The sequence below is a fragment of the Saccharomyces eubayanus genome, chromosome XIV (assembly GCF_001298625.1).
Source record: "Saccharomyces eubayanus strain FM1318 chromosome XIV, whole genome shotgun sequence".
NCBI lineage: Eukaryota > Fungi > Ascomycota > Saccharomycetes > Saccharomycetales > Saccharomycetaceae > Saccharomyces > Saccharomyces eubayanus.
The window spans coordinates 713,901-727,780 of NC_030973.1; the positions used below are offsets into that span (position 1 = coordinate 713,901).

At 40.2% G+C, this 13,880-nt stretch overlaps 5 protein-coding genes and 1 non-coding gene across 6 annotated transcripts; 2 read left to right on the forward strand and 4 right to left on the reverse strand.

Annotated features, from left to right (window-relative positions):
• Positions 1-414: 414 nt before the first annotated feature.
• POP2 (CCR4-NOT core DEDD family RNase subunit POP2) lies at positions 415-1,725 on the reverse strand (the record flags this gene model as incomplete). The annotated part of the gene is made up of 1 exon (XM_018367797.1): positions 415-1,725. The coding sequence occupies one exon, from the start codon at positions 1,723-1,725 to the stop codon at positions 415-417; it is 1,311 nt and encodes a 436-aa protein (XP_018219921.1).
• A 2,783-nt stretch (positions 1,726-4,508) lies between these two features.
• ESF2 (RNA-binding ATPase activator ESF2) lies at positions 4,509-5,453 on the reverse strand (the record flags this gene model as incomplete). Its single annotated transcript, XM_018367798.1, has 1 exon — positions 4,509-5,453. One exon carries the CDS (start codon positions 5,451-5,453, stop codon positions 4,509-4,511), a length of 945 nt encoding a protein of 314 aa, XP_018219922.1.
• Positions 5,454-5,712: 259 nt separating this feature from the next.
• Positions 5,713-7,482, forward strand: DI49_4787 (uncharacterized protein; the record flags this gene model as incomplete). Its single annotated transcript, XM_018367799.1, has 1 exon — positions 5,713-7,482. One exon carries the CDS (start codon positions 5,713-5,715, stop codon positions 7,480-7,482), a length of 1,770 nt encoding a protein of 589 aa, XP_018219923.1.
• Positions 7,483-7,730: 248 nt separating this feature from the next.
• On the reverse strand, positions 7,731-7,814 carry DI49_4788. Its single transcript has one exon. It is a non-coding gene; the product is annotated as a tRNA-Leu (tRNA).
• Positions 7,815-10,719: 2,905 nt separating this feature from the next.
• Positions 10,720-11,085, forward strand: DI49_4789 (SRP1/TIP1 family protein; the record flags this gene model as incomplete). The annotated part of the gene is made up of 1 exon (XM_018367800.1): positions 10,720-11,085. One exon carries the CDS (start codon positions 10,720-10,722, stop codon positions 11,083-11,085), a length of 366 nt encoding a protein of 121 aa, XP_018219924.1.
• Positions 11,086-12,030: 945 nt separating this feature from the next.
• Positions 12,031-13,779, reverse strand: HOL1 (Hol1p; the record flags this gene model as incomplete). Its single annotated transcript, XM_018367801.1, has 1 exon — positions 12,031-13,779. The coding sequence occupies one exon, from the start codon at positions 13,777-13,779 to the stop codon at positions 12,031-12,033; it is 1,749 nt and encodes a 582-aa protein (XP_018219925.1).
• Positions 13,780-13,880: the final 101 nt, after the last annotated feature.

The following is a 13,880-nucleotide window of genomic DNA, read 5'->3' on the forward strand; positions in this document are numbered from 1 at the left end:
AAACAGCAGCAACAGGGGACACAGGAAAAAAAAAAATTGACGAAAAGGTGGTATTGCCTAATCTCGAAAAAGTGTAGCCGTTATAGAACTATCAACAAAGAAGCCTGTACTTCCTTTTATCCTCGAAATGGATGCTTTGCTTCTTGAACCATACTATTCTTTAATTAATTGCCACCTGATGTTTTTCGCCTAGTTGGACGAAAAATTTCCAAAAAAAAAAAAATTAAACGGTTTCACTCACACTTAAAAGCACGTGACTGATGCTATAAGGGAACAACGTATTGATTTCTTGTCTTCAAGCGCTGTTTACAAGATACTAGGGCGGCGTTGTATTATCTAAGTTTCACTGCCTGTTACTCTTTGTTTTTGAAAGTTTTTTTTCCCTTAAATTGTGTATATATAGTACATAGATGATCATTGGTCCCCGTCAATACCGTATATAACACCTTGATATTTGGCGAAATCCGTTCCGTTCGGGAACTTATGCATGGACAGTTTGCTCAATTGACAGAAGGATAGAAGCATCAAGAGACTTTGGCCACCTGTGGTGGTGAAAATGGAAAATCTTGGCATCCCCAGTTCGTCAGCAAGCGTGGTCAATGAGTACTGCTGCTGTTGTTGCTGCTGTGAGGATTGTTGCAGTTGAGGGTTTTTGAATTCTTGAATTATTTTGTACACCAGGTTCAAGTCATAGAAGTTCGGCATGTACTGATGGACCCACCACTCAAAGTCTTCCTTGTTGTTGGGCATGGCGTCATTCATCAGGATGTTGATCAGGAAGCCCAGATCGTATGCTGCGTGGTATGTAATCCAAGTGACGGAATCGTCCATCATCAAGCCAGAATCCATAAGTAGTTGCGAGAACTCGAATATGTCGATACCCGAGTTTTCGTGTTTCTCAAAATTGATACCTGACTTTCTGAGTAAGTCTAACGACTCTGTGGACATCATTTCCTTTTTTGGATCGAATGCAAAATTGAATTGCCATGTGGATGGGCCGTTGTCGGGCTTGTTACCATTGGCGTCACTTAGGGAAAGACCGAGTTGTATTGGGTTTAGAAAATCTACGTTGGCTCTCATTGTTTGGTAGTGATAGTCAACCTTCGATCTGAAGGTCCCGATGGGCCTGGCCAAAGTGCCCACGAACTCAGTGCTGATGGATACGTGGTTATATTGGGAGACTAGCTGTCTTATAACGGCGAATTCGCTATAGAGGTTGGACTTCCAGACGTCACGAACAAATAGGTAGTTTGGGGGTGGTAAAAATATTGGAGGCATACTCTGGTTTGTCAAATGTTTGGGCAACTGAGACGCTAAGGGACGATTGAGCCCCATTCCCTGCTGCTGCTGCTGCTGCTGTTGTTGTTGCTGTTGTTGAAGAACGTTCAGTCCGGGCGGCAAGCTAGACACTGATACGGGCGTTCCTATAGTAAATGGCTGCTGTTGCTGCTGTTGCTGTTGCTGCTGTTGATGCTGCTGCTGCGTTAATAGCGGATCGCCCTTCTGCTTTAAAAGGTAGGCATTGTTCATTTCCTGACTCACAGAGCCGTTCATTGTATTTACAGGCATCCCTTGAGGAAACATCCTGGCTCTATTGACCTGTGGCGAATACACCTGTGGTCCCATGTTCTGCTGTTGCTGCTGCTGCTCTGGAGCCTGTCTTTGAGAAAAGAATTGCTCGCCTCCCACAGCTAGGACTCTCGGTTGTACGTTCATAGATTGCATACTCTTTCTTGTTCCTTTACGACTATATATAAACGAGCTGAATTTTATGTATCACTCGAAGAAGGTCTCCACTGAGTAAAAGAAAACTCTGGCAAGTAAATAAGCTACGGAACCCTTGTTTGGCCACCCTTTGGCACTATCACTATACTATTATTCAAAAGACTCGATAGAGAGAAAATGGCATAMAAGTGAAAAAAAAAAAAGCGAGAGGCGGGTAAGCAAATAAAACCGTGGGGAATGACCAATATACCGATATTCATCATATAGCATATTAGAATCAAGAGAGTGATATTGCGATTGTACTTGAATTTTCTATTGGAATATTATACTTACAAACTAATTACCTATCTATATTATTTCCCCCAGAATGTTTGCTGCCAAAATAAATATGAACGAGAAAAACGAACAAAAAAAGAAAAGAAAAAAAATCACGAGTAATCTTTAATTAATATTATACACCGGTTGTTTGTTTTTGCCTTTATGCTGTCTCGTCAACCTTCACCTCCTTGGGTTCAGATTCATCCTCCTTGGGTTTAGATTCCTCCTTAGCTTTAGCATCCTTAGCTTTAGCATCCTCAGCTTTCTCAGGTGGAACAACGAACCAAGGGATCTTACCTCTGTTGAAATCGTTCAGGATTAGTTTGGAAACACTACACTCGTCAGGCTCACCACCTTTCAGTAGTCTACCTTGCTTTCTTGCCAAAATTTCAATGAAGTCCGTGGCATCCTTCCATCCCGAGATCTCGTAGGTTCTTTCTAGATGCTTTACCTGACAACGCTTCAAGACACCTGGAATGTACTGTTCTGGATGAGTAACGTGCTCGACTCTCACGACACCTCTGAATAAAATGTCTTCTTCAGAGTCTTTAGTGGAAGGTGGCACGATACCGGGACAATCGATCAGGAAGATTCTCTTCATCAGAGTAATATATTGCCAGACTTTAGTTTCACCAGGAATTGGAGCCACTTGACACACCTTTTTCTTTCTCAAGGTGTTGATGACAGATGATTTACCTGTGTTTGGGTATCCGATGAACCCAACAGAAATTTGCTTTCTTTCAGTATGCAGTTGGGAGAATTGACGTAGCAATTGAATCAATGAACCCTTACCGAAAGAATTGGTAATGGATGCATGGAACGCCAAAGTTGGACGGTCCTTGGATAGATGTTTGACCCAAGCTGCCTATTCGTAAAATTTAAAAAAAAATATTTTGTTAGTAAAGAAACTTTGTTTCATGAAAGGAAAGCTTTTCCCCAAGGCATTAAAATGAGACAGATATGTGAAATATTGATTGTTTGAATTGCGATTTGAATTGAAAAAAAAAACAAGAAAGAAATTGTGAGGATCTTTACTACGAACAATTGTACAGATACCTGGGAAATAAATCTCAAATAACAAAAGCTCAACTCATAAGATCCTCACTGCTCTAAAAGCGAAGGTGTACCTTTAAAACAAAGGTTGTCCTTCTAAATTTATCCAAAGGCTTTCTCAGAACGAGAAAATATGGATAAGCGAACAGTATTACTCTTCCAAAACAGTAACAGACACTTCTGTAGATAAGGTTGTCCTAAAACGAACAAAGAAGCACCCTGACAAAAAGGTTTGGTAAACAATTCATGCGCAATCAAAAAAAAAATCAAAAAATAAACGATATCTCTCTCATATATTATCCTCTTGGTGAAAAATCAAAAAAAAAATCAAAAAAATCTCAACATACTGCAACCCAAGTGGGTACCAAATCACACTTATTAAGGACATAAATCAAATGTTTATGCGGCGTTTCCTTCTTCATATACTCTTCCACGGATTTGCAACGTGTCCCCAATGGATCTCTTGCGTCCAGGACGTGTATCACCACATCAGAAGAATCGATGACTTTGTACAGTTCATTCCAAATACGTTTGGATTGGCCCTTACTGAAAATGGCTTCCTTAGCAGTGGCTGTCCACCCCTCTTCTTTATCTTCCTGTTTCCCCATGAGCCCCAGTGTGGCGTCTAAGACTTGCTTTTCCTCGTACTTGACAAATTCCTCATCTGTGGTCTTGACCAAGTCCTCCAGATTGGACGCAGCAAGACGTGGCCTTTTTCTTTGAGATTTTGGCCCGAATGCATCAGCATAACTCTCGGTGTCCAAGATTCTAGCCTTTGGTGATTCGTCTGTGTCCTTTTCTTCTAATAGTGACATAGGAAGCTTGTTTCTCCTCAAAAGAACCTGGTATGTGTCCTTTTCGGTCTCACCCAAAGCACTTCTGAAGTGCTGTAAGGCATCTTGAGATATCACTCTAGTGTTACCGAACCAACGACGATCTGGCTGCACTCTCGCATCTGGTATCGTCGCGTCTTGAAAAGAAGCTGCCCTGATCAGGTTACCTTTCTTGTTTCTGATCTCTTTCCCACTGGTGTACATGTTCAGAAACTTGACTCTCTTGGAGTCTCTGTAGAAATTCTCACCCTTCACACGAATATTACCATCTTTGGTGCTACCTTCACGAGTACGTCTCGATTTCTCTTTCTTAGCGGTACCCATTGTATGTGTTTTTCCTGTAGTCGCTCACTAATATTACGCAACTTCGTTACAACTCAGCAGATCTGGAATAACAATACTCGAAGAAAAAAAAATAATGCACTAGTACTAACTATCCTATATATCCTACTCTACTTTATACGCCAAAAAAAGAAGAAAAGTGAAAAAATTTTTCAAGTGAAAATTTTTTGCGATGAGCATCGGAAAATAAACGTGCTAAATGACAGATTTTGTATACATATTATGTACTATTTTATACTACAGTAGGCTAGTCAGGACGTTGCCCAGAGCTTGGGATTTCGACGGCTGCTGCTTGATGTCGGTAGGGGCATTAGCACGGTTAGTTTCCACGCGACGCTGCTTGAACTCTCTGTGGGGGTGAGAATCCGCGGATTCTTCTTCTTGGCCAGCACGTTTCCTGGATTTCTTGATGTTCTGTATCATCTTACTCTGCTCCACATTTCTGATAAAGTCGGCATTCAGCTTGTTGGCCTGTGAGATTTCCATTTCCAGCTTGGCCTGTCTGATATCATTTTCACGGGCAATCTGTTCGGTCAAGTCAGCCCATTTAAAGCCTGGGAGGTACTTCACGTTCAGGATATCATCGTGGTAAAAGGTACCCTTCTTACCGCCAATGATGTTCCCATTCAGCGTCTCCGCACACAGCTTGGCGTCTCTTTTCCTGATGAACTCGGCCCATCCTTCCTCGTATTTGTTTTTCTTGTTACCGCCTCCCTTCACTCTTTGCTTATACTTCTGATCGTCCTCTCTCTTTAGAAACAGTCTATCTATTTCACCAAAACGAGTTAGTATTTGTCTCATCTTGGCAGGCTTCATGTAAGGTGGGATACTGGAGAAATACACCACACCGGTTTTGTGCTGGGACCTCTTTTCAGCCTTGGATTTAACCAGTTGCCTTAATTTTTCTGTCTTTAGATCTTCTAGAGAGACGGGCAAAGGTTGCTCTTTTTCATCTTCAGCCACTTGATCTTCCTTTTGCTCGAGTTTGTCCTGGTTTTGTTGCTCGTGTTCTAGTTCTTGTTCAGACTCTGGTTCGTTCTCACTTTCGACCTCGTCTATCTTTTTACTGAATACATCGTCCTTGCTGGAAATTTTTCTTTTGGTCTGAAGCAAGACGTTGTTCTGGTCATTTTCTTCATCTGAGGAAAAATCCTCGAAATCGCTGTTTGCTTTGTCACTCATGGCTTAAACTCCTGCTCCCTTGTACTGCCTAAAACTGCTGCTTTTGTGCCCACAATATGGTGATGAGCAGCCTGTGAGATTGAAATTTTTTATTATCTGAAATTTTCGGAACGTTTACTTTCGCACTGTGAAGAAAAGTTGCCTTTAACAGAGTAATACAAATTACAGATACTGGTGTAGCTAATGTCTTCCTATCTTTCACCCTTAGAGAGGAGCTTGCTCAGCACTAACAACACTGTAGCTATGCTTATACCAAGGAATGCATTTTTTGAATAAAAAAATAGCGTTAATTGATGGATGGCTGGTCGATCAAGATTTGTCTTGTTTAATAAACCCGTCCACTCTGGTTGATAATGGAATTGTAACTGAGCAGCAGTTCGAGGACTTGATTGACCGCGGTTTGAAGAATTGGAATTCTTTATTCATTTCTGAATCGGATTTGTACTGTGAAAATTCTAGTGAGCTGTTTCGACATGTCAGTACCAAATCTCATTCTTTTCATGAATTATCTAATGGTTCAATCAGACACTCAAATTCCATCAAGAGCCAGAATCCAGGAGATGATGTACTGAAAACATTTTCCCTGGATTGTCATTCTCTTACTTTAACCGATGGTCGGGACGTGTACATACACAGTCATATGGGCGGAAATAATGATCTCAAAAAATGCTTGAACACCGACCTAGTTTCACAAAGCAAATACTACACCGCAATTGCCTTTGATACCAGGTCCTTTATCGAAATTGAAGGATTTTTGATTGACTTAAAGTCCCACAACTTTTGCTCTCTCTTTGATATTGAATTTCAAAAGGAAATATCTGCGCCTGTTTGGCTAGGTCTACGAAGTATATCGTTTGCTAGCGTGTTTGAGAAGCTGCAAATTTCAGATTTGAATTACCGAATTACGGATTGTAAATCCCTATTTTACGTTATGCATGAGAACGTATACGTCAATTTTCAGAAAAACGAACAAGGCAGCTACGTGTGCAAAATTTGTGAGAGGGAAGTCGCCTCTAATATAGCCCTTCCAGTATCGACAGTTGTGAATGGCGCCGAAGTTGTTAAGTATATCGTACTATCGGAAAAAATCCAAGATTACGGTCCAAGTTTACATGATCTCGAACGGGCCTTGGGGAAAGAATCATTTTCAGTGGACAGTAAACTATCTCAGCATTATCCCTTAATGGAATGTGATTATTTTGATTATGATGAAGAGGTGGAAACTCCTAATATTATGTATGTTCCCGGTTGGGAAATATGGCAACTGCCTACCAAAATTATGCAAGATGTCTTAGAACCCAAAATTTACCATTTCGGAATGCCCAAGCATATACAGAATCTTCACAATACGTTGTTGGAAAGAATGCTACAGGGGGGCCAATGGAAAATTAAAAAGATCAAAGAAATAATGGCGTATGACCCCGAGTTAGCGAGCTTACTCGTCCCTGTCCTCCCTGAATACGAAAAATTGCATAAAGAAGCAATTCTAATGAGCTTGAAAACCGGGTTAAGTACATTCACCAAGCAAATCCATAATGAGGTCAGAAACAAAGACGGAGAATTGATACCCAATATCAAAATTATGGAAAGACTACTAATTGATATCAAAGAGGGGGTCATGGTGAGCCCGAAGGAAGCCAAATACAGATTCGAGGATAACATCACGTTCAAGTATAATCTGTTGGATTGGAGTGTATTCATTCTTAAAGAGCCACCAATCGAAATTTTCTCAAGAAATTTGTTCGATACAGTTCAAACAAAAAAAGTGCATGATATTGGGACAAAGCTTAACGGTAGACGATATGTTGTTTTGAGTTTTGGAAAATTTGGAACCATATATTTATACGAAGGAAAGGATAGCATGCAAACGTTTAAAACACCATTGGTTGTTGATAAAGCCGGATCTCCAAGAATTCGGTTCTACATTTCGGAACTAAACGGATTATTAGATGTTTCTGAACACTTGTCAAATTTTGAAATGCTGTGGAAAGCCATCAAAGAGGCCGGTTCTCAAAACAAATCAGACTAAGGTAAGAATCTATCGAAAGCACGTTGGTAAGGTTTCATCAAAGGTTTATGCATTTATTTTTATTTCTTCATACAGACTATAGACATTGGCGAAGTATATATCATAGCGCGGTTTTGAATCAAATCTGCAAGATTCGCTTTCATTGCACATAAAAAACATAACAGTTGTAGCAACTCTTGCATGGGAAATCGTTTATTTTCATTTGCATATCCTTTTAGCACAGAGTGATGAGTATGTAAAAAAAGTAATGAAGGATGCGAGGTTCGAACTCGCGCGGACAACCGTCCAACAGATCTTAAGTCTGCCGCCTTAGACCACTCGGCCAACCCTCCATAAGTTTCTAGGAAAGGGTCTGTTTCCAGTGAAGCTTAGTGCTTATGAAAAGATATGAGGTACAATTATACTCTATCCATTCAACTGTTCGTGCTGGGCGTGAACGGGATATGTTGGCTAGTTCATCTCATACAGTATTTATACTGGAATAAATGCTGTAACTGAAACAAACATACTTAATGAAGACGAGTTCAAAGACCTATTAATTGATTAGACATTAGCACATAAGAAAATGAGTTATACCTGCTAACTCATTATTAATGTTCTGAATTATATTTTGACCATTAAGTTTCATATAATAAATCAGCATGTGCTTCATATACCTCTCTTATATATATTAGGAAAGGATTGCTTATTCTTAGTTACTACCCTAACTTAACTGCTAACCATCAGCAAAAGTATTCCACGTCAATCCCAACAGACTACTTTAAATTCCTCGATATACCCTCCGTGCTAATTTGATGATCGGCCGCTAATAGTTCATAAGATTGAGCCGCAGATATATATATATAGCATCGTCTATAGAGCCATAAGTAGACTAATTAGGCAAGAAAAAAGGGAAAAGCTAGCCCTTTGTGTCTGAGCTTCCTTTAGCAATTGGATAAGTTTGTTTTTTAGGTGACGAGATTTGAAAGAAACGGTTGATTGTATGTCAGTTTTGCAAATGGTAAATTAAGATAAAGTGGTTGCACGACGTACAATAAAAGATTGGAGAGAAAAGGCCGCTTCTACTTTTAAAGAACAGAATTGTAGCATTGGGTCAAGCGCTTCGTAAAGAGAAAATTTAAAAGATTTTCAAAGTCTTAAACAATATTCAAATAACCTATCACTAACTTCATGTATGCTCTAATGCGGTTAATGATGTGCAACAAAGAGGAGCTTAAAGGCCAGTTTTCGATTTTTTAAGATTCAATGTATTTATGTCACATTTGTGATGTGCGCCTCGTGAAGACAAAAAGGCTGCTAAAAATAAAAGTTCTTCTAGTAATACGTCCGAAAAGAATAAAAAGGGTCCAACAGGGTTTAATAATGCTGCAGTTGCTAGTCCCATAGACCTCGACATGAAGTCTATTATAAACTTACAAAATTATTAGTCTCAACCAAAATCAATCCTTTCAGAGGAACAGCTAACTCAAAACTTCCTTATTCGTTATACGAAATGGTTCGGCTCAAAACCACTTATGGTGCTTTGCATTCATGACACTTGAACTTTGAAATGCTCCAACTTGATTTTGATTGTATTCAAGCGCCTTCAGTGTCTGGGATTATTATTCTACCCATAAACGCCTTTAAGTCATACTTTTTTCATCTAATATAGGAATCAGATCACTCTAAATCAGTTGTATTTAATTTTGTGAAATTTCATGATTTTGGCTTTATTGTTTGTAATATTTCATAAAAGAGGCATTTCTATTTCCATTTTATAAATTAGGTTTTCTTTTGGGGGCATATTTAGTGCTCTAGGCAATTTCAATGAGCCAATCTCTGAGAGACATTTCCCAACAAACTTACTGGAGGTAATAACACGTAAACCAGCGGCGGGGGGAAGAGAATAGAGAGTTATCACATATAAAATGAATCAGTACTTGTTCGGTCTATGAAATACTCCGTACTATTCCTATTGTGGTTAGAACTAGCATCGTCCAGATACTGATTTAGTTTGAAACATGGACGGCTGTTTTTTACTTTAATATACAGCATGTAGTGCTAATAGTAATGTAAAAAAAGAACAGTTCTGGAAATTACAGTGAAGAACTACGTTTGCTTATGCGTACGTACTCTTATCGAACTCACTTCGTGGTACCGGCTCCCATCTCAATACGCGGTTGTTATTTAGTTATCTCTTTGCTATAGAACCACTGGCGGTATGACTTGGCTTAAGATACACGGCGTTTTATGGTTAGACACGTACGTTTTCCTTCCAGTTTCATACAATCTATCAAGTTCTTTTGATATTTGCATGCACCTAGGTCCCGGAATGCGTTGTTCATACGGATTGGCGAATTGAAGTCGTTCCAGATCGCATATTTAACGATCATTACAAGCCACCGGATAGGCAAGACGTAGAACGCAACCTCAGCGAAACCGTGGTAGCACTTCGTTTCAACATTAGCTCGACATTCTGTTTGCCAACATGGAGTCGGATTGAACCTAGTTGCCGTTTTTGCATTCGTAAAGTGCCCTCAGGTTTCCGGGAAGGCCCAACTACCTACTGACCACTGGAACCAACCATACGCTATCCAATCCCCCGGAGGTGAGGCACCGTCACCTTTTTTCACGCAATTGCTTATCTCACGGAATTTTGGCTTGGTGTCGTTCAAGGCAAGCTGCCTTCCAGTGCCTTGCACAATGCTATCGAAAGGCGTCTTTTCTGTGTGCAGTGTAGTGTAAACCTTACAGGATACGACTCCAAACACTCATGTCGGATTTCGGACGATTTGAATCTGGGGAATGGTCCAGCTCCGGTTTTTGCCTAGCAACCGTTTAGCGCCAAGGCTTAGACGATGGCCTCTGAACGAGGGTCCAACTAAAGTTGGTTTTGGCTTTATTGCAATACCAATATGGAAATACCACAGACACATCGAAGGGTTCATTCAAGGCGGGATCCCCTATAAGGTACATTCTTGAGTTCTGCACATACGAAAGTGTATAGACAATGCAAAGCGTGCCTTCATGTACGAGATTTGCTGGAGGCGCATCGTTCAAGAACAGAAGCATCTCCATAGTGACAAATAATGTGGGACGTAGAATGGGAATGCCAACTCTACTGGGCAGCAGTTGGTCGAGAACGCCATATAAATAGGGCGGCCTYGATCAGCTATATTTGAGATTATGCCTTCATTCTTTCTTTTCTACTAAGCTAATATCACCACTAAAACAACAACCCAACAAAAAACAACTACAATGGTCAAATTAGCTTCTATCGCCGCTGGTGTCGTCGCCATCGCTTCCGGTGCCGCCGCCGCCACCACCACCCTAGCTCAATCCGACGAAAGAGTTAACTTGGTTGAATTGGGTGTCTACGTTTCTGATATCAGAGCTCATTTGGCTCAATACTACCTGTTCCAAGCCGCTCACCCAACTGAAACCTACCCAGTCGAAGTTGCTGAAGCTGTTTTCAACTACGGTGATTTCACCACCATGTTGACTGGTATTGCTCCAGACCAAGTCACCAGAATGATCACTGGTGTCCCATGGTACTCTACCAGATTGAGACCAGCCATCTCCAGCGCCTTGTCCAAGGACGGTATCTACACTGTCGCCAAATAGAGAGCGCAGTCGTTACGAATATAGACATGAAGAATTTTTACGAAAAGATGAAGAAAACGATGTTAGCAATGTAATTGCATTGTCCACGTTCTAAAAAAAAAATAAAACATAATAATACGAGGTTGATGGTATAAATAGCTAGATGCGTATATGTTTGTATATGTATATGTATATTATTAATATTATAAATTTCTTATTGTTAAACTGTCATTTCTGAAGATTAGCCGTCTACCATCAAGAGGCACATCTTTTATTGGCTCCTTTTTAACCGGCTTTTTCTATATCATCTTATATTATCATAAAAAATGTTTTGCTTGACTTATCATTTGCGTCATTTATGTTTTGTAATCTTGACATTTCTAATTATCACTTTGCCGCTGAATGTGCTGTAATGGTGTAGAGGAAAGCCCTCCAGGTACACCACTGACTTTCAATTCGAGAAATTGGCGACAAAGATGTGAATCTTTTTGGTGAGTACCATTTGTCAAAGGTGCCAATGGTGTATCATCTTGAATCCCTTATAAGTGACTTGCCGCCTTGTCGAACTATTTATTGATAGAGCTAGTGTTTATCCATATATAATAAAAATATAGATCAAGAAGAGCGGTTGTATTCCAATTTTTGTTAGTCAGTAGCGTACAGTTGTATACTCGAGAAATATTTCGGAAAGCGGTTGTAAAGAGTTATAAGTGTTTCTTTGTTTTAAGCGCGTGCATCCCAGTGCATACAATGGTTTTAGGTTTTAACAGTGATCGTATCTTTACAGTAATGCCATGCTCTAGTATTTTAAGGAGTAGAGACTCTTGTGTTACGAGAGCCGGAGCTCTAACACTGTACGCAATAATAGAGACTGTGTTTTGCTGTTTGGATCTTCTCATGTAAATTGAATTAGGTAATTGTTTTTCTTGATTATCTACTTTTAAAATACAGAAATTCTTATTTAACTTACACACCATCTCTCAAATTGACAGATTCTAAGTACCATTGCTTAGTCCACAGTCTTATTCTCTTACCATAATGGTACATTGGCAAGGCGAAAGCAGTGATACCAAAGTTAATGACGGCCAATGCGATGTAGGTGTTCTCGGTACCAGATGCAGCTAACCAATCGGAACAGGTGAAGGTAAATATGCATGATATAGTGTTGTTGATAATAGCAGTGCAAACCATACCTTCTAAAACCATTTCGGGGTAACAATCCATTAAGTATGCCATAGCAATATCCCCGGAACAACCCCAGCTAAACCCAACAAAACCCAATCCAACATAAATAGCTTGCCATGGCCATTGTCTAGCAGTACCGATACCAAACATCAACAAACCGGCAGGCCCAATGATTGCAGTTGCAACTGAAAAATACAATCTGAATTCAGCCTCCAGAATACCCTTGTTGTGACGGGCCATCCAAAGGACAAAATAGTCGCTAACAATACCAGCACAGATACAACCAATTACAGCCCCGATAAGTGTGGGGACATTCATAATTGCAACGCCAAAATCACTGTAATTCCATGGAGGATCATAGTATGCGTCCTCTTGAGTAGTTAGATAAAACGACAAGAAAACATCTTGAATACCCCAAAACATACCCGACAACCACACGGGCGGGAATAAAAACATCCTTAGGTTGATCTTCAAATATTTGAAGTATTGCTTAAAACCATACCCTTTCAAATTCGTAGCTTTGGTAAATATGGCTACTCTCTTGGTATAAGGCTTTAGAGGCTCTTTGGACCCATCAATCAATTCGCGCGCCTCTGGTATAGTTACCTCCTCTTCGTTGTTGACTTCAAATTCGGCAGTTTCTGACATGTCCATGCCTTTCTCTCGTGTGGCTAGGTTAGCGTCGAGGTGACGTTTCTTTTGAGATACGAGAGTATTGTCTGAGTTTTGTAAAGTGGTACCGTCTTCGTACCCAGACTGCTTGCTGGTCAGCGGAGTCATATACCTACCTCTATCAAAGTATGTTTCTTCGCATCCTAATACAATGGCAACTAAAAGTCCACCTGAAATGATCACTGCAACCCAACCAACCCAACGAAAGTTAGTATAGGCAGATATGTAACCAGCAATCAATGGGCCCAAGAACGTACCAATACTTGTGCACATAATATACACAGTTAATACGGAACCCAATTGATGCTGGAAAAAAATGTCACTCAAAGATAACTGCACTTGAGCTTCAGCACAAGACTCACTAATACCAACGAACAGTTGAGACCAAATAGTGTCACTGGTTCTTTTAGCTAAGGCAAACCATAGAGCTCCGAAGAGGCCCAGTGTGATACAAACGATGTACGTAATTTTTCGCCCATACAAGTTGGCAAACGGGGCCAGAAATAGAGTAGACCAACCAATACCTAAAAACAAAACACCTGCACCTGTGTTCATAGAACTATAAGATATCCCGTAAATTTCGTTCAAGGAGTCCTGAGCAGCGCCCGCATCGTTACTTGTAGCGGCAGTAAACGCAGTTATGAAGGCCATTAGACCAAAATGAGCCATCTTTCTCCAACCGGACCAATTCAACGGGTCATTGGGCGAATATGATGGCTGAGGAATCAAAACAACTCCTGAGGGGTTCTTTTTCAACTTCGACTCGTATATGATACCATTCTCCAAATTTTGAGAGGAGTAGATGTTAAATGTACCAGGAACGTAGTCAGGATGGTCCCTATTGGTATATCTGTCCATTTATATTAACTTCAAATTTAAAACTTTCTTTTCGAGTGATTTTCTTTTTTGTAATAATAATTAGAAAAGCGAAACTATTGCAAAGCTGTTTGTTATATCCT